This window comes from Sinohyriopsis cumingii, chromosome 16 (assembly GCF_028554795.1).
Source record: "Sinohyriopsis cumingii isolate HCF-2022 chromosome 16, ASM2855479v2, whole genome shotgun sequence".
Classification (NCBI taxonomy): Eukaryota; Metazoa; Mollusca; class Bivalvia; order Unionida; family Unionidae; genus Sinohyriopsis; species Sinohyriopsis cumingii.
Window position 1 is genome coordinate 76,670,795 of NC_142976.1, and position 20,616 is coordinate 76,691,410.

General features: G+C 34.2%; 1 protein-coding gene across 4 annotated transcripts in view; it reads right to left on the reverse strand.

Moving 5' to 3' along the window:
- The window catches only part of LOC149780838 (uncharacterized), a 190,054-nt gene that overhangs the window by 13,633 nt on the left and 155,805 nt on the right, over positions 1-20,616 (reverse strand). Inside the window, exon 1 of one of the 4 annotated variants that reach the window (XM_089937906.1) lies at positions 8,065-8,202. The exons of the other annotated variants lie outside the window; for them this stretch is intronic. Within the exon in view, the coding sequence (XP_089794032.1) occupies positions 8,065-8,104 (40 nt within the window). The 5' untranslated portion in view covers positions 8,105-8,202. Of the gene's footprint in view, positions 1-8,064; positions 8,203-20,616 lie in introns of those variants that run through there. 4 annotated transcript variants of the gene reach the window in all.

Below are 20,616 nucleotides of genomic sequence, written 5' to 3' on the forward strand. Positions count from 1 at the left end.
ACACTGTGAGTGCCATCTGGTGGCAAATGTTGTGCATGTACTTTTTGTTTCACTTTTTTGAGGGGTGAAACAAATTCATGAAAATGGAGTAACTGTGGGAAAAATATAGACGTTTTGTCAACCTGACAAAAGGACATATCATACATATTTTAAAGTTAAGCAGAAGTTGATTCTCACTATTGTTAAGATTGTTACTGACTCTAAACATGTCACTGGTGACCACTGGTTTGGTGAAGGTCAACCTGGAGCCTCCTAACTGGGTGCAGAAACAAATAAAATTTTCCAGTTCCACTGCCACATATGTAACTATCACCTTTCTGGATAAACAACAACTGTAAACATGAACAGGAATATTAGTTAGCTTAAAAGTAAGATGCATGTTTCCGTGATTGACTGAAATGTCAGGCTTACAGATGACTGGCTCCCATAAACATCCTGGAAGCAATTCTAGAAGGAATAATGTTGTTGGTTTAAAGCCATTTTTCAGCACATGATAGGCAATACATGTCAGCCAGTAAAATTGGTTGTTGTTGTGGTTGTTGCATGGTTTAATGCCATTGTTCAACATAAGATAGGCTATACATGGCAGCCAGTATAACTGGTGGAGGAAGGACCCGGGAAGAACCACCAGCCCATGAGAAGCTACTACCAAGCTTTCTTACATACCCACATTAGCTAAGCCTGAGACTTGAACCCACATGGACTGAGGTGAGATGGCAGTGATCCAGAACAGTGAGCACTTTAGACCACTCGGCCAAGCCCAAGATATGTTAATTAAGAACTGTGTTCTTATATTAAGTCCAAAATTCTACATTTTATGATATACTATTTTCACAGATTCATGTCATTTCTGTGGATGGACAAGAATGTTCTCTTACACGTCCCCAAAGGGAATGACAATATATGAGGAAGATACTCTAAATGATGGTGCACAATTGTTTCAACAAACAATGCTCTACATTTTAGGAAAGTTGGGTTTCATTTGTTTATCACATATCATCTAAATAGAAAAAGAATGATTATCTAAATATATGATTTCTGTTTATCAAAATAAACAGTCACTATATAAATACAATATATGAAATCCAGAGTCATTTAAAAAAAATATATATATATTAAAGTTTTCCACTATGGCTCTTGTGACCATAATAATCTCTTCTTTTGGATGGGGTAAAAAAAATGTTTTCATAAATTCCACTTGAGGGAGTGGATCAGTGATATTTTAACACCCTTTGATGCTTTAAACACTGGGAATGCCATCTGGTGGCAAATGTTGTGTGTGTACTTTTTATTTCACTTTTTTGGGGGTGGAGTGGGTGAAAATTCATTAAAATGAAAGTTAGTTTGGAGTAACAGTGGGAAAAATAGAGATGTTTTGTCACCCTGACAAGAGGACATATCAATACATATTTTAAAGTTAAGTAGAAGTTGATTTTCACTAATTTTAAGATTGTTACTGACTCTAAACATGTCACTGGTGACCACTGGTTCGATGAAGATCATCCTGGAGCCTCCTAACTGAGTGCAGAAAGAAATAAAATTTTCCAGTTCCACTGCCACTTATATAAGTATCATCTTTCTAGATATAGAACAACTGTAAACATGGAAAGGAATATTAGTTAGCTTAAAAGTAAGATGCATGTTTCTGTGATTAACTGAAATGTCAGGCTTACAGATGACTGGTTCCTGTAAACATCCTGGAAGCAATTCAAGAATGAATTATGCTGATGAAAAGCCATTTTCAGCACATGATAGGCTATAAATGGCAGCCAGTAAAAGTGGTGGAAGAACCCAGGAAAATGAAAATAAGAATCATCAACCCATGGGAAGCTATTGACAAGCTTTCTCACGTATCCAGGTTAGCCGAGCCTGAGACTTGAACCCACACAGAGGTGAGATGGCAGTGATCTGGAATGGTGAGTGCTTTAGACCACTCAAGACCCCGCCAGTTTAAACTCATGGAAGAACCCAGGAAACTGACAATAAGAATCATCAACCCATGGGAAGGTATTGGCAAGTTTTCTAATGTACCCACATTAGACAAGCTCAAGATATATTAGATAAGAATTGTGTTCTTATATTAAGTCCAAATTTACTACATTTTATCAAATAATATTTTTACTGTTTGATAAGTCATTTCTGTGGTTGGACAAAGATGTTCTCTCAGACGTCCCCTGATGAAATGACAATATATGAAATACTCTAAACGATGATGCACTGTTATTTTAACAAAGAACGCTACACGTTTTAGGAAAGTTTGATGGTTTCATCTGTTTATTGCATGTGATCTAAATAGAAAAATTGATTTTCTTAATATCATTTCTGATGATCAAAATACAACTTTTTACTTATCTGCAAAGGTTCATTTAGTTGACAATGATAATTGTTTGAACACTCAAGAGTACCTCAAGATACAATTATCAATAATCCTTGATTCTCATAAACTTGGTATTTATTTTCTAAATGGAAGATTTAGTGTGGATGAATATGGAATATGAACATATTTTGACAGTAAAAGTGTCAAAATTCTTGCAGATTAAATGTTAGCATCATCAAATATATCTGACATGATTCTCAATTTTTCTGTTTTAGATAATCATGAATCTGAGCCTTGTCCAATCATGTATGTTTTTTCGAGTTATCTTCCCTTGACCATAGAATACTCAGGAAACAAAATTCTTTGGTCATTTGCATTGCAGGGTAGGACAAACATCTTAAAATATTACTTGTCCCTGTTCAGCAACATTCAAAAATATGAGCAGAAAACTGGAATTTTCAAGTATGATACAACAATAACTGTCAAGAATGTCATAGTAAATATAAACAGTATTGTTTTTTTGTTTTTTTTTACAAGATACATAATTTACTGAACCATTTAAAAATATTATGGCTGATAGTGGAGATAGTTTTTTTTACAAAAACAAGTATGATCCAAAAGATAATCCAACGTTGACAAATAAATTAATTTTTTTTTTTATCAAACTATCCCAGGCAACTGGTATTATGTTTTTTTATCAAAGTATCCTAGGCAACTTGCATGGTGGAATACTGAACCTCAGCTTTACAAAAAGAAAGAGAAGTTTATTCTTCTGAAACAATGCAGAATATCAAAATCAGATAATGGAAAGACTACTGGGTAAATTATTACCAGGAACAGATATATTACAAGTCTAAGGAACAATGCCAAGATAAAGTATGCAAGGACCTTGCACTTTTCATATGCTTCTCCTCAAGAAGGTGTTGCAAATTTTCTGAAATTATTGGACGTTGATACAGAGTCTGAAGAGGATATGAATTTTACAAAAGAAGCTCATCATGCAGCTGTGATCTCTGAAAACAATATATCATATATACTCGCCTATAACTGAGTCAAACTACAAACAACAAAGATGATGATCTGCTGTAGTTATTTGTTCTATTGATTCTTTCTATCAAACTGCCTAGACCCAGGTCTGTTGGTATAGTATGCAACAACAGATCTGGGTCTTTGCAGTTGGACTTGTCTTATAAGTGAGTATAAACTGTAATATACATCTTGATCAACCAATCACTTTAACTGGGTTTTGTAAAGCTATCAAGTCAACAAACAACAACAAAGCACAAGTCCAGACAGTACTATAACTTAACTTTTCCAAATTTAGTAATCATGCATTTCTAATGGTGTTACTGCCAAACAAAACTTTTCAAAAGGCATTTTCCAAAACCAAAGTGTGAAGGACTCATTTATCCATTACATAATGGTATGTGTAAGAAGGATGTAAATAATTATCATGGAACTGCTCTTTTGAATGTTTCTGATGAGTTTTCACAACAATTATAAACAACAGAATAACACTGGGGGAAAAGAACAAAGTTTGTTCTATGAAAACCAAGCAAGAAACAGAAAGGGATATAGAACATTAATTAGTTGAGAAATATATTTCAAGGATAAATAGGCACTGCTATCACTGCAGAAATCAGTCATACTCAAAGTTGTGAAATACACTGAAACGTCCCAAAAAGCAAATTTCATAATCTTTTCAGATTCCCTTTCCATGCCAAAAGTCTTGCAAAACCTTAAATATAACGTGTTAATATTCCAAATATTCCAAAACTGTGATGTTCTCATACAGTCTGGGAAAAGTATTCTGCACCATTGGCTATCGAGTCGCATTGGTATAAAGGGTAATGAAAAAGAAGATGAAGCAGCCAAAGCTGCTCTGTCACCCATTTCTTCAAATAAGGTTGACTTTAAATATTGCATAAATCGGCATGCTCATACTGCTTGCCAAAATACATGGAATGAAAACTCCACATACAAACTTGGGAGCATCAAACTCTCTATTGGCAAGTGGTATTCCTTGTATAAAATAAATTGCAGAGATGACGTGGTATTGTGCTAAATTGTGTGTTGTAAACACCTCTACCTGGCTTGTATATACCTCCTGAAGGTTGAACCTTAATAAGAGTGAATACATGCCAGTATCAACTGACAATGGAACACATACTTGGTGAGTGGTTCAACTTCCATCCTGTGAGACAGAAGAATTTTGAGGTCAACTGCAATAAAAAAAACTTGATGAGGATTAACGACCCAATAAAATTTCAGATTTTTATGAAATGCAGTTTATATAGTAAATTTTGACCACATTTTGGGGGATTTTGTATTTTAACTTCATCTTTTGCTGTATATACATTTTCCAGAATCTTAACATTTTTAAATTTTATATTTTACCTTAATGTATTTCATGTTAACATTTATTAGGAAAGGTTTTTCTTCCTTACATTTTGGTGCAGTTAATTTTTCATACATTCACCTATAGCTGGCACAGAATAGGTCAATACTGTGCTGCAGTGCCATCAAATACTACAATATGCATATGTGGTTTTTTGTTTTTGAATAGCATTTAATTGTGAAAGGCATCATTTTTTTCTTCATATTTTTAACACAAAGAAAACAGACTTAATGGTCAACTTTTTAAAATTATTCAATCTCTGTATAAAATCAGGTGTGCAAACTGAAAAAACTTTCATATAATAATTTAAATGTTCCCTTGGTCAAGTTGAACAGTTTATGAAAATGAACTGTTATGAAGGCACAAATTAATCCAAAATTAGGCAGCATACATGTACACTCTATTAAATCAAAGCCAAAGAGATACTGTCCAATAATTATGGAATTAAAGTAAATCTGTCTAAAATGTATGCAATGCTTTTTTCAAAAAGGGTCATTTAATGACTTTCATTTTACAAATATCTAAGGACTATATTTTCCTTCAATGTGAATGATCCAAAATACATCTTATGTCAGCTAGTAAAGAAAACAAACTGAGGCTATTGAAGCATTTTGCTGCAACGCGTCTGTGTACAGACATAAAAATATTGCTTTTATTTTTCTGACCATATGGTTTTACCATCAATGTTATATGCATTTGAAATATGGGGATATATGTTCATTCTATGGAAACTGTTAAATAAGTTTTGTAAATATATATTTAGATTGAAGACAAAAAATTACTTTAGATGCTGTTGTATTGGGAGAGAGTTGGGTGTTGTCTGTTATTACTTCATTATATGAAGCGGTGTATAAAGAATAAGTTAAAAGTGGATGAATCTAGAAACTAAAATGGATGCTGAAATCATTTGATGATATAAGAAGAATGACTTGGACTACTCATCAAGGATATGGTGAGGTCAGGTTGTGTAGGTGACAACAAACAAGTTTTACACATGTGAAAAGCAGTTTAGTGTGCAGCTTTTCAAAACTGGCATACAGAAATGAACAAAAAAGAACATTAGATAATAAAAACTTTTTAAAAAACCATTTAAGTTTGAAAAACTAATTAGTATGAATCATACCTTTGCTCTATCTAGATTGTGTTGCTCAAATCATACTTATAGGCTGCTGCATTTGTATGGTAAAATATGAACAAGTTTTTTCGATGGAAATACTGCACGACCATGCTTGAGAACCGATGACATGGCTCATGTAATTCAGATTTGCAGAACCAAGAATGTGCGTACAAATGCAGTAACCTTTTTAATTATATGCTCATTTTCTTATTCTACCTAAGGCTTAATTATATAAACAAAAATACACTACAAGAAACAAAGTCTGAATGTATGCAGTATTCCAAACTAAATACACAAGTGCAGCTTCATCATTACACAACATTATTAATGCGCACATTACTCCGCCCAGATATATTTGAACATAGTCATGCGCTAGACATAACTTTCAAAAGAAAAAGGCATTTTTGTCTGCTTAAAATTTACATTTGGAGTCATACTGTGAATGAATGTGCAATGCAACAACTTTTCCATTTGATCTGGAATAGATTTTGGTATTTTTGTCGATTCTTTGAGATTTCATGATTATGGACTTGATTTATCTGTGCCAATTCTACATGAAGTACATCAGATTTCAGCAGCATGTTGACATTTGCAAGTGTGTTTCTGTTCTGTCATTGAATGTTTGAAATCATAATGTGGGAAAAATATGAAGTCTTTCAATTGCAATTATCAAAAAGACGCTACGGAATATAATGTTTCTTTCATTTTGAGTTCAGTAAGGAGGATGTAACTGCATTTGGAATATAGTTGACATTGCAGTACAATTTCGATATGTGTAATCAAGCTTGAGAACCCATGACATGCCTCATGTAATTCAGATTTGCAGAACCAAGAATGTACATTTTGAAATTCAGGATGTAAAACAAAGTATATTTTTTGCCATTCTTATTACCAGCTAAAGAAAACAGTTTGTGCCTCGTCACTTGCATGTTATTTGTAAGGACCCTGTCTGGCATCTACAGCTAGCCTAACTCCAAAACAATGTATCAAAAAAAGTCAACGCAGAATGTGTCAAACCAGTTGGTATGTGGCAGTCCACGAAACATCTGCTTTAGTTCATTCAGAAACAAATTTAATCAAACTAAAAATAAAGCATCTGCTACATGCGTGTACATGATTTGTTTACAACGCAGTTCATAATACACTACTGGATACATGTGTCCTGCACATGAGTGCAATATGTAGGTGTGCAATATTGTAAAATACTTAATGATTCTGACAATGTAAAGTTAACGGAGAAAAAACGAGCATATAATAATCTATCTAGATTGTGCTGTTCGAGTCATACTCTGTCTAGATTGTGATGTTTGAATCATACTCTATCTATATGGAGAAAATAAATTACCAGCATTTACAATGCTCACAATAGTTATACAATCGATCTAACGTGCTTCAAAAAAAAACCTTTCCAAAATACCATGAATCAGGGTCAGTCTGCTCTAAAGACTATTTAACAAATAGAAATCCACCGTAGTCACTGAAATGACGGACTTAAAAGACATTAAATAGTTGCATCCTGCCGATGTCAGTTGTGTGTATGTCGGGGGGGGGGGGGGTAGGCCAATAAATCAGCCCTTCATCCGTGATGTTGATTTTCGTACATCAGTATCAACACAGATTTGGGGGGGGGGGTGATTAATCAGACTAGGTGGGTTGGTGCGTGTGTGTGACACCATGGTAACTGATAGACATTTACAGCACATAAGCAAAATCTGGGTGTATTTGTAAGCAAGACACATGCGTGTAGAGTGCTCGGAAGTGGCTGAGGGCCTTCAAGGGAGACTAGATACGTGTGTATTTTAATTGAGCTACCGCGTTAAATAAAGAATTATTATTATTCAGTACAATTATTGCAAAATAAATTAAAAGCAACATAGGTTTTGCAATTGTTATTTTCGTCAGAAAGTTCTGGTAATTTGCTGATGATCTTTCGATAACCCCCATGTCACTATCACATTTTAAAATTTTTCGAAAAGTTTACACTTTTCCCGGGATCTTGTCACAGACTGCAATTAAGACCTTTCTTTATAGCCTGTAACCTTTTTACATAATGTCAGTTTCATGTCAGTAATGGCTAATGACAGGAAACACACCTCATTTCTAAGAACACATTACTCCAAGTGAAATAGGCCACTTTACCTGCAATGTCAATCCATCTCATTACACAGACTGTTTCAACGTTCCCTCCGTACACCATATTTACAAGTTTTACAAAATGGAAATGAAACTTACTTAAATCAAAGTTAAACAAGGACAACAGCCAGCTATCCATCGTAAAATACCATCCACTCTGCGGAATGATGACTTGAAAATACCGTGTGAAATGTATAGCCAAAGAAATGATAAATTATTATCAATGAGCAAAACAAGGATGATAAAATCCGTCAGAAGTCCCTTATCAGACATTACGGGGGTGAAAAAGGGTGCCCTACAAAAGTAGGATAGTCCGGAGATCACTCCAGTATATGACACAATGCAGGTTACCAGGCATGTGACTTGTAGCTCTTGTAAAAGCTAACATTATGTAAATAAATTTGAAAAAATAACAGTATTTACAAAAGATTCTTCTCATTATGCTACAGTATTGAAAAGTGTACAAGAAAAAAGTAGCTATTTACAACAAGTGACCAGAGCCATGCACTGACTTAAGGCATGCTAAGTAACCTGGGAGCCCAAGGAGTGGGACTGTGATGTTAACCTAGATCTTACATATATGTCATAGATTTAGAAGAGAACTGTATAATGTACATGTTTTCTTTCATCTGATATCTGATGTGTACCTGATCAAAAATGTACAGAGCATGGGGTAAGTGACAGGTTATTGTAAAAACATTCAAATATAATTAGGGACTTTGACCCCTACCCCTCATATCTCTCTCATCTTCTCTTCCTAGATGGTTATGTTTTGGTCACCAACTTTTCTATAATGAATGTATATACATGTATGTTACTGAACATGCTTGAAGATATTTATCATATCAATCATAAAACACAATAGCATAAGAACAATGTCCAATACTGAAACATCTGAACATTTTGTCCACATACAAACTTTTGTTTAGAATATATGTTTTTTGTTCAGCTTTTCAAGTAGCTATCCACCTTATTCCAACCTGAATTATTACAATTATAATGGAATAGGACAAAAATCATCCTTCTTTTCAAGACTGATGGAAAGTACAGGTTTGCTGTAATAATGACGGATCATGTTAATATTTATGAGTTAAATAGAAATTTAAATGTTGTGGCTTAGTGTACAATGTGAAAAGAAATAGGGATGGAAGATCATTACAAATGTTTTTTATATTACGTTTTTCTTTCTTTAACCAGCTTGTGTTAATTCTTGTTAAAATTTCCAATCTATAGTTACCAGTTTAGATCTGCAAAACAAGGCACAGTTGGTACTGTCTTTTCTGGTTTTTGGGTGTACCTGATAAAACTTGGAGGGTTGGAGCCATTTAAATAAAGGCAGGTTGGGTTACTGGAACCACATGTTTTTTTTCTTTAGTATCAATGAAATACGGTCTATTTATCCATACTGCAGCACTCTCTCTTGAGCATTATGTAGATGCATATTTTGCATATTAGTAAGAGAACAAAATGGAAAGCGAAATGATGACAGCATTTGTCTGATATAATGATAACTATTAAAGATTGCTGATTAAGTGATTAGAATAAAAACAAATAAAACAATGGTTTTTAGGGAAGAAAATGAAGGACTGTGAACTGCTGTTTGAAGGAAGATACTTCAGGCAAGGCAGTGATATTTTGTGCGAGTTTGCTCCACTGTATAATGTCCTGTGGAAAAACAATAACTAGCCATACCTGAATATGGACAAATGAAACTGTGTGCTTGCATCTGGTCATTCATCAAAAATTAGGTGATAAGGAAGTATCCATACACTAATAGGTAAATGCAAATGAAAATCTGTAAGGTCATGACAATTAAATCAATTCATCCATCAATTAGCATATGATCAAACACTGACATTATACAGTACATACAGCCCAGCATAACAACATAAATAAACTGATAAATTTTACTACTTTATTTCTAGATCTGGCAACCATATATCACAGACAAAATACCAGCTTCCAGCAGCTAAACTTCAAACTAGATGGCAGGTCCATCACTTGGAGGCCAAGATAGAATCAAATCCATTCATCAAGCTTAATCACTTCGATTCTATCTGCTTTAAAGGGCATCAATTTACATTCTGTCTGAAAGCCTAATGTGTTCCCATACATTTCAGTTTAATGGAAGTTGCTTTATGTTATGAATAAACTAATTTGTCACTAACAGATACAGATTTAGTGGATACCATTTTGGAGAAATGAACCTAGCTGCACAGCTATTGTAAAGTCAGTTCTGAGATTTTTAAAAGAAAATTGAGAAATAAATTATTTTCAAAAATGATTAGCTAATATGGTTGACTAATAACTATTGAAATAATTTAAATGTTAAATCAAATCTGAGAAGAAAATGGAATCATACTTCCAAACAATGTATTTTTCATCTTTAAAGGTAAGCAAAAACAAGTTTTTCCTTAAACTCTATTTTCTTAAAGAAGGCTTTCATCTGCTAAGACTGACAGTAACATAAATAGTTTATTTTATTATTCCAAGAATGCTTATTTTGCATATTTCTTGTCAAAACCAGCAGAAACTAGAGCAATTGCAATAGCTTTCCACTTTAATTGCCACGCCTTTTATTGCACACTCCAAACTCACCCACACCAACACCCCAAGAGTGTGGCCCAGTAGGTCACAATGTAAAATCAGCCACACATACATCTTCCAGCTATGATAGCATAAGTAAAGTTTCGTTACAAAATATTCAACAATGTCATTGTAATCAAATCAAATCAAAGTCCCCATCCCAGGGACTCCAGGTGTGAGAGCCATGGATGAAACCCCTCTTGCAAATGGTTACCTCATGAGCAACATAACAACAAAGTTTCATGAATTTCCACTCAGTGGTACAGTATAGGAAGATATGAGGTAATGGACAGATAAATCAACAGTGGGTACCACAATACCCTCTGCTCAAGTCTTTTGGGGAATTCATATCTAAAAGTTGTTCACTGGTCACAGTGACTTCAGAACCTTTCATAATCAGAAACCTGGGGAGATTAATAATAAAAAAGATATATTTTGTGTGTGAACGTACATCCATAATTTATATTAATGGCCACAATGAATTCTTACTAATATGTTAATTAATGAAAACCTGGAGAAATTAGTAATCAACTGCTATATTATTTACATTTTAAGCACAATTTTTCTTAAAATCAGTGAAATGAATGAACAAAATATGAAAATATTCATTATTATTAAAGAAATAATTTTTGTAAATGCATATTTTACATCAATTGGTCATAATGAACTCTGAAACATTCACTGCTGAAAACCTGAGGGAAAAAAGTCATCAAGTGTTCTACTACTTACTTCTGAAGTATAATTCTACCTTCCATCCCAGAAATTTGTTCAGTAACATGAAGTATGACCACACAGCCTGTCAGCTGAGTGTTTGGCACAGCTTGTATTCAGCTACAATTTCTTGGTCTAATAAATTCTGACAAGAATTTTGTGAGCCATTTATTCCTGATGTCATTGCATTGCCCAAGGACAGCAGAAACACTTCAGGGTGACCAGCTGTCACTGGCTTTTGTTGTTGTTGACAAAATGCCATGCCATGTGTGCTCATGTGGTAGTCATTATAGATAGGGAGTTCAATCACCGAAACAGAGGCTATGGTCAGACTAATGTGTGATCAAACTCATTCTTGGTCAAGAAGAGTGATGTGTCATCAAGAACCTATGGTCTGACCCATCCATACACTAGTGGTTTTTCTAGTTCTGACATAGAGGATGTAAGAAAAGTGTATTCTGTACCTCTTTGAATACTAAAATTAAAAACCACATACTATAAAACAATGATGAATCTGTAAGTAAACCATATTTCTGTACTAAACTTGACAAACTGTATGAAAATGTATTTAGCACGGTCCTAAACCAACAATATTATACAGTAACATGTTTCCGATGGTCACCTATTTCCGATATTGTAACTCATAAAATTTAAGGTAAACCATGCTATAAGAATTTAAATTTATTTTGAACAAAAGATGTGTTTTTATTTATGTCAAAAAGGGAAACATGTATTTAAAAATATAAACTGACCTGCTTTTGCCATTTTTAAGTGACTAAAGACTATAGATACCAGTTTGATCTTTGCGGCCAACCAGACGTGCAATTTAAATTCCTGGACACAGATTATGGTCAGTTATTAAACTACCACATTGTAAAGATACAATTCCAATTTTATTATGCTCATGCATATTATCCAATAAATTTTAAAAACAGATTCTTAGCAAGTCTGCTGCCATGACTTTTGTTTTTCTTTCTTTTACATCACTATTAGTTAACTGGACAGTCAGTTGTCCACAAATTTCTAATATACATGGAATTTGTTAGAGGTGCTGGCGTGACCTGAAAATGATCCTCAGCCCCAATGTTCAAAGATCCATTATCTAGTTTTAAATATTGAACTCTAAATTCTACATTACTCTTTATAAAACTGTTGTACCAATTATGAAACAGATTTTTTTGTCACAGCAATTGACCCAAACCTTTTTCTAATCAAAATTAAAATGGACATTTGTTTCACCAATATATCATCAAGTTTATGTATACACTAAAATGTTATCCAATGGGATTGCTGCATTCAAAATTTAACATCTAAACTTATATTTGTGAACTCCACTAGTCAAGTTCCAATTTCATACATTAATCATCTCCATCTGCTCACATGATTAATATAAAACTTAGTCTCATCTCAAATTGACAAAAGTAAAAATTAGTTTCTTAATTTTTAATTTGAAACTGATTAGTGTTATTCTGCAATGTTTTAAAAACAAGTTTCAAACAAAAATTCTTGGAAATAAAACATCCTGGAGTCTATTCCTTTTATTGAGAATAAAGTGACTGATTTTTGGCCTCTTAGGATCCATAATTAAAATGTTTAAGAAGACCACATGAAAGATTACCTTAATGCTAATTATTTCAGTATGACAAAATAAAGTTACAACTAATAATCTTATTGCTCAGTTTAAGGAAAACAAGACTGACTAAAATTCCAATAGGGACATTAAGAGTTTTTATAAACCTATCAAGAGTGTTTATTTCTTGTACCATTTTTAAAAAAAAACATATTTGAAACATGTGGAGGGGAGACTGACTATATCCAAGTCTTACATTGTTGAAACTCTTTTTAGCACAAGATCTGAACTTATATTTAAAAATATAAATCAGATATGATGTTTAAAAATTACACCAGTGTCCTAGTTAAATTCAACATTTAGCTTGAGGAAACCAAAATTGAGATGATTCAGCATATTTGTATAAAAAAATTTTAATAAAGTTTCAGGATGTAAACATTTCAAAGTTTATTTCGAATTTTTGGCTCTGTAGTACTGAGACAAATGAGAGTCAACTGCCATGAATTCTCTGGATGGTAGTCATATCATAAACAATGTGTTCATATGGTATATTGTGTTAGAATGTAAAATCCAATATGAAATCTAAACCAAAATTCTGACTAGTTAGAGTGATTGAACTCAGTGTGGGTATTAACATGTTACAACTTTAATGTGGGATGACTAGGCTAATGAGCAGAGACACTGCATTAGTTCCTCTGAAGATGACAATGATGGACTGACAATTCTTAGGTGTAATGATGATTAAATTGCCGATAACATGACCTCTGGGCTGGCTAGCCAGGTAAAAACAAATTCTATGATGGGAACATATCACCTGGTGTTATTTTACCTTAATGCAGATGGCAATAATTGGCAGATACAAACTAAACTGAAAAGAGGCTCAATGTCAACTGAAGCATGGTTTACAGCTCAAAGTGACTGCTGTTCCAAATTTAAATTACTGGCAAGAAAAATAAGTTTTTATGAAATTCTGACATTTCAGTCACAAGAGCTTGAGCACCTGCATTTGCAACATATAAATAAATATATTTTACACAATAATCTCACACAGCTTTTCAGTTAGTGTCCTGGATTTTCAAATTTGATTGCTGCTCAAACTGTGATGTATTGACTGCTGTGATGTCTCTGGACAAAACATTTTACTGCTATTACCATGTCTCAATATTACCTTTTGTGTTGATCTGCCAATGGACCACCAATCAATAAATCAATTTTTTTTCTCTCTCATTTCCAGGAAATCGCTTAAGCAAACAAAAATACAGAAGTTCATTACTGGATAGACAATAATTACAGAGTATGGCCTGCATGATGAGTGACTGACCACACCCCAAATTCCCAAATGGTTTTGACAAATGAACAACACTAAAAAGCTGTCATGTTACATTGTCCTTCTCACACTTTCCAGCCATGACCTGAAAATTCCCCCCTGCCTGTCTAGTTTGTTGATTAATACAGATGCAATAGGAATAAAACTAATGACAGAAAGGAGAGAAAATGACATCTAAATGGAAACCTCATATCAACTATCCCACCTTCAGGCTGGATCACTACAACATTTGCAAATCAGTTTTTATATCACAGGCAATCATGTCAATAAGCTGTGTGATGGTATACACTGCATAATGCCCCCCCCCCCTCGTAACCAATTTTATTAGATTTCATTGCTTTGCTTCAAAATGTCTGAATATGATTTTTCAATTTACCTGTGCCAGAAGGACAAATAAAGACTGCAGTTTCTACAAGAATGGGTTAGGATGTTATATTTATAGATTTCACTTAAGACAATCTTCACTGTAAACCTTCATTCACTGGTTACTTTCGTTAAGAAGATACCTGCATTCAACAGTCCTTACAAAAGCAACTACAACACAAGAATAAGTGTTTTCAGTGTTCATTATAATTCTATATAATGACTTTCAGCAAGCATCCACCCAAGCAAACAGTATGGTGAGATTCTGATGCATCCACACCAGTATTTCACCCCGTATCAACCTCTCCAGTGGCCTAGTGGTTAAAGCATCCATCTTAGATGCTGGGGGTCACAGGTTCGAACCCCGGTCGCGTCAAACCAAAGACTTGTAAAAGTGGTATGAAGATTTGCCTTGCCTGGCACTCAGGATTAAGAGGTTAGCATTAGGACTGGTTGGCCTGGTGTCAGGATAATGTGACTTCATGGGACATCATGCTACATGTCTGCGACATGATGCCCCAGTGAGAGACATCACTATAAACTGCCACACTGCAGACATTGTAGTGATATGATTGATTTCTTTTTAAAGCTATGTAAAAGATAAAAAAAAACCCACATACACACTCACTTAAGATAAACTGAGAAGGCCAGCCTTGCAATTTTCTTTTGAGAAGTTGGGTGGGTTTCTCGTGTACAAAACTTGAAGGAACTGATGCTCTATTGACTGTAAAGAATTTTAATATAAGACCATTTCTTCTTATAACTGCTGAGTGTTGAAACCATCTCTAATATCCTTGAGTGATAAGATTTTCAGGTTAGCCAGTATGGCAGCTATCCTGGATGTAAGAACCATTTTTCTAAAGGACAAACTGGATTCCATTAGGAGACATTTTATGAGTACCTCATACTGATACAACCATTCATTCAGGAGGAGTAGTGACAAGATTTTCAATATGTTAATAATTGTGACAGCCATATCTGAGGTCAGATCAGCACCAATTTCATTCAGCCCAACTATGTATCATAATTATTCTTCTGGTAAAATCTTTTGGTCAATATGACTTTCTACTTGACCACTCCGGTGGCATAGTGGTTAGAGTGTCTGCCTCGGAAGTGAGAGATCGTGGGTTTTATCCCGGGTCGAGTCATACCAAAGACTTACAAAAATGGTACTAACAGCTGCCTCGCTTGGCGCTCAGCATTAAGAGGTTAGTGTTAGAACTGGTCGGCCTGGTGTCAGGATAATGTGACTGGGTGGGACATCATGCTACATGACTGCGGCATGATGCCCCAGTGCTAGACATTACTATAAACTGTCACAATGCAGACATCGTAACGATATGACTGAACAATTGTTAAAGCTACGTTAAAAATCCAAATCACACACACACACACACACACACACACACACACACAACCTTCTACTTATGAGGAGTGGCAATAAAAAAAAATAAAGATAGTCATAATGGATGTCAGATCAGTGTCAATTTTGTTTAGGACCAACTAGACATCTTAAGAATTCTTGTAGTGAAAGCTCCATGACGATGTGGCCATCCATTCAGGTGGAGTAGTAATAAGATTTTAAAGATGGTTGTTGTGGTTGCCATATTGAACATCTAGAAGCACTGGTTTCATTTAGGATCAACTAGACATCATAAAAAATCTTCTAGTGAAACCCCCATGCCAATATGACCTTCCATTCATGAGTAGCTATAATAAGTATGTCAAGATGGCTGCAATGGTGGCTATGGTGAATACCAGATTGGCACCATTTTCATTTAGGATCATCCAGACATAATAATTTTTTTTTTTAAAAACCATCAAATGTTGATATGACCATCCATTCAGGTGGAATAGTAATACCAAGATGTTCAAGATGACTGCTGTTACAAAGTGGCCATATTGGATGTCTTATCAAATAGACCTCTTGATCAATATGTGTACACAATTTCATGGCAATCCTCCAAGTAGTTTAGGAGGAGTAGTGAGTAACAAGATTTTGAAGATGGCTGCTGTGGTGGCCATATTGGATGTCTGCAAAACATCATATTCATTTCAGACCAAGTAGACCTTGGGATGAATATGCATGTTAAGTTTCATGGCCATCCTCCAAGTACAGTAGTTTCAGGAGTAGTGATAATGTGCTAATTGACAGACACATACAATGGATGATGGATGATTGACAACTCGCCTTCTGGTCTGAAAAAATAAATTTTCTTAAAATACAAGAGAGAAAAATCCAGGTTTGAAAGATAACCCCAGTCCCCAACCCTTCCATTAAATGGTATGTCCCTTATATCAGAAGAATGCTTTTGCAAGAACTGTTCTAAGAACCTCAATGACCTTTGTACACATTATATGTTACTTTTTATATTGTCTGTGCATATGTAAAACAGGTAAAAAGAAATACATTTCAAGTTGTACTTGACTGAACTTTCTGTGGAAATATGAAGTCATGCCCGGTATGAAAGCTTTGACTGAAGAGATCATGTGTTGACAATTTTTTTTGGGGGGGGGGGGCGGGAACAGTATCGTTACAAATCATCACTCATGCTCCAAAATGTAAAAACAATGATGTTTATTTCAAATATGGTATATCAATCAACATGAATCAGGTATAAAACAGCAGACCTCAAACATTAAAAATCATGCTATTATTCACAAATTTATCATAAATGCACTTGAAAACATCTGCCTTTACCATCTTTTAGCATGTGGTGAGCTAAGAATAAAGTCAAATAGCTTTATTATGGTCAGAGCCCAAAGAAAGATAGGGTCAAGATTTAATGATTAAGATAATTCTAAAACTGGACTGATGTGACTGGACTCTTCAGATACATTAACAAATGTCCTGCACTCACAAACCATTATCTTCTTCCTCAATCTTTGTATAATCAAGGATCTTTATTAAATGTCTGGTACAATTGCATCCAATTCTGTCACAAACCTTCAGCCTTCTAGTTACATATTGATGACCTGAATTGCTGAGTCACTTTTTTCCACTTGCCTAGTGAAAACGCCCCCCCCCCCCCGCCTTCTTTCAACTTATTAACAATTTAACAACTATAACTATACACAAGAATATTTATATGAAGAATGAATCCAAAACATTTGAACAGTGTGTAAGGGTTCAGGTCATGGTTATAAGCCAAGTGTAGGAGTCTATTTATGCCTGCTGCAAAGTGTTCCTTTACAGATGGTTGTATTTCTGAAAAGCCCTTTTCACCTGTCAAACTATTGCTAATTTATAGTGGTGATTAGCTGTCTAAATCATGTCACATGACCAGAACTAGGCTGATATTGATTTTATATGTAAAATACCTGTCACTTCAAATGACTTCAACACTGAAACACAGAAAAGGGGGCCCACTAAAGGTACATTGTAATTGGAAAATCCTGGAAATTTCATTAATCAATTATTATGATGAACCCTAGCCCCCCCCCCCCTTTGTTTAATTATATACTACCCTCACAAATTTTACCTAAGAAAAACAATTAAAAAAACTAAGTTTTAAGTGAGATGGCAAAAGAAATAATAAAAGCAGCTGACCAATAGCAGCAATTGTGACAGCACCTCTGGTAGTATCAGAGTGTTTATAAAAATGCATCATTTTTATTAGCTCCACTGAAGAGGAAAAATGTATAGCAAAAAGAGTCAACAAAACAGCACAGCAAGCTTTGATGCTGTTTATGACTCTTTGGATACATTTCAGTTTGAAAAAAAAAACTTGACCCCCAGGTCAACATATGGTCACTTGACAGGTACAAAATATGGTCAAGTTATGCTGTGCTTTTCATTCACCAATCAAATTAGAGCCTTCATATTTCTAGATTTGAAAAATGATATTCAAAACATGGTTACTAGAGACAACTCCCAAGAGAAAATGCAATCCTTTTTTTATGCTAAAACAAATAAATGAGTTGGGAATTCCAAATGTCACCAGAACAGTTGATCAATGTTTGTCGGTTCTGTTTATTATAAATTGATCTTGACTTTAATCAGACTATCTTGAACCCACTTTGACTAATGGCAGTCAAAAAAATAACACTTCAAGGACATTTGCAAAATAAAGCCATGTTGTCATTTAAGTTTGGGATAAAGATGCTGTTTTCACTCTCATTAAGCTTACTCATTTCTCAGTATGAACAGTGACTGAGACATGAATAAAATGACTAACGCATACAATTTAACTATAAACTGTAGGTCAGTTGTTCCATGTTACTTTCTTGATCACTGCATAGCCTAGTATGAAAGTAGAAAACTGTAACTGCATCACTGCTGCAAAGAGATGTTACTTTATCCAGTAAACTCCATTGTTATGTGTCTTCAATCCACCTAGTTTTATCTAATTTTTCTTACTTCTAAGTTTAAATGAGAAAAAAATTGTGTAAATAACTGGTATTTAGAAATCAGAGATATATTTTATGCAGTTTAAACATTCTGTATTCCCTCTGAAACATTAAGGATATAACAAACATTTTTCAAATTCAAGAAGTTTTCAAGGCAATCTCTCAAGGTTGTCAGAACCATGTTAAAGTAGAAATTGGTCACAAAAGAACTTTCTTGAAAATAATAAATTAAATTCTTGAATTTTTCTCTCCGATGAAGCTCATTTTAAGATCTAAAGTTCAAAATTAATATTAAATTCTAAGACTTTAAACTGAAAAGAAGAAATCAACATGCCTCATCAATAAAATGCCCCTATACACAGACTAAACAAAGACATTCCTGTATATTAATATTATTACAGGTTTATGCCCAAGACAGGTCTTTGATCCAGTAATCAGAGTAAACGTGTCAAATGCATCAAAAGTTACACTTGACAGTTTAAAATTATGCACTTGCTGTGATTTTGCACTTCCTAAATTCCTTTAATGTCTTTAGCAGGCTGCAACAAATATTAGAACAATAATTAATATCAGGGAAAATGAAAGCATTATTATACATGCTTATCCAGGAATGGACAAGAATGAAGAATAAACATTTCAGAATATCAATAGATCTTTCTAATTTGCAAACTGCTTTATGTAACTGCTGTTTTAATGTCAACTTCTTTGTCTATAGTAAAAACTAAGTAGTCACACTGTTGAGTTTAGAGACAAGTTATTGTCAACAACTGTGATCTTTCTTGTTTCTTTATTTGTTTGGTTGAAGATAACAGTGAGGAGTTGGTCTTCTCACTGATGTAGACACTATGTTGGTTGGCATTCAAACAATCTGGCACTGGTAAGCAACTCAAAATGCAGAACTGATCCTATTTTATCAATATTTATGTCAGCAAAGTAAATATCAGTATCATATATATACATGTTTTCTTCAGATTCTTTACAAGAAACAAGTAGATCATTTATATAAATAAACAAAAGAGGTTCTAGGATGCAGCTGTGGGGAACAACCATATTGACGATCATGCTATATCAAAGGTTAGCATTCATGACACTGAATTAGTTTGACAGATATTAGCTAGGCCCAAAAACTCTTTTATAGGAAAATGTTCAAACACACCAAGTACTTCTGACAGTCATTGTCAGACAATTATCTGCCCGTTTTAGTATTTTAAATGGCACTTTTTTACAACACAATATTGACTATATCATGCAGAGGAAAAGGGAGCTAAGCACCTTTCTGGGTGTATCAAATCCACAACCTTTGGGTTATTAGTTGATTGCTGTACCAACTGAGCTACATTATCTAAATATCTGTTTCTCTTCATGATGGTTTTTTTCTGCCTAAGAATTTACATTCTGGAGTACATTTTCAGACCTATCTATGGTCAATTAGTTAAGGAACTGCAGTGTTTCAGAGGTTAGTGTAATGGACTCATAACCATAAGGGTGCAGGTTTGAATCCTACCACTGGACAAGGCACTTTACTCCAACTGCCTTGGCACTAAATAACCTATTTGTGTTCCTGTGCTGTAAAGAACCAAACCACACACATAGTCAATTAGATATGGTTCTCTGGCACAAAAGAGGATAAAATCATAGGTTTTCCAGCACAAGAAATAACATGATGAAGATAGTCCATGCTAAAATTAAAATAAAAAAACTTTGAAAAAAACACCTTCTCCAAATTGATGCAATTAGTTCACAG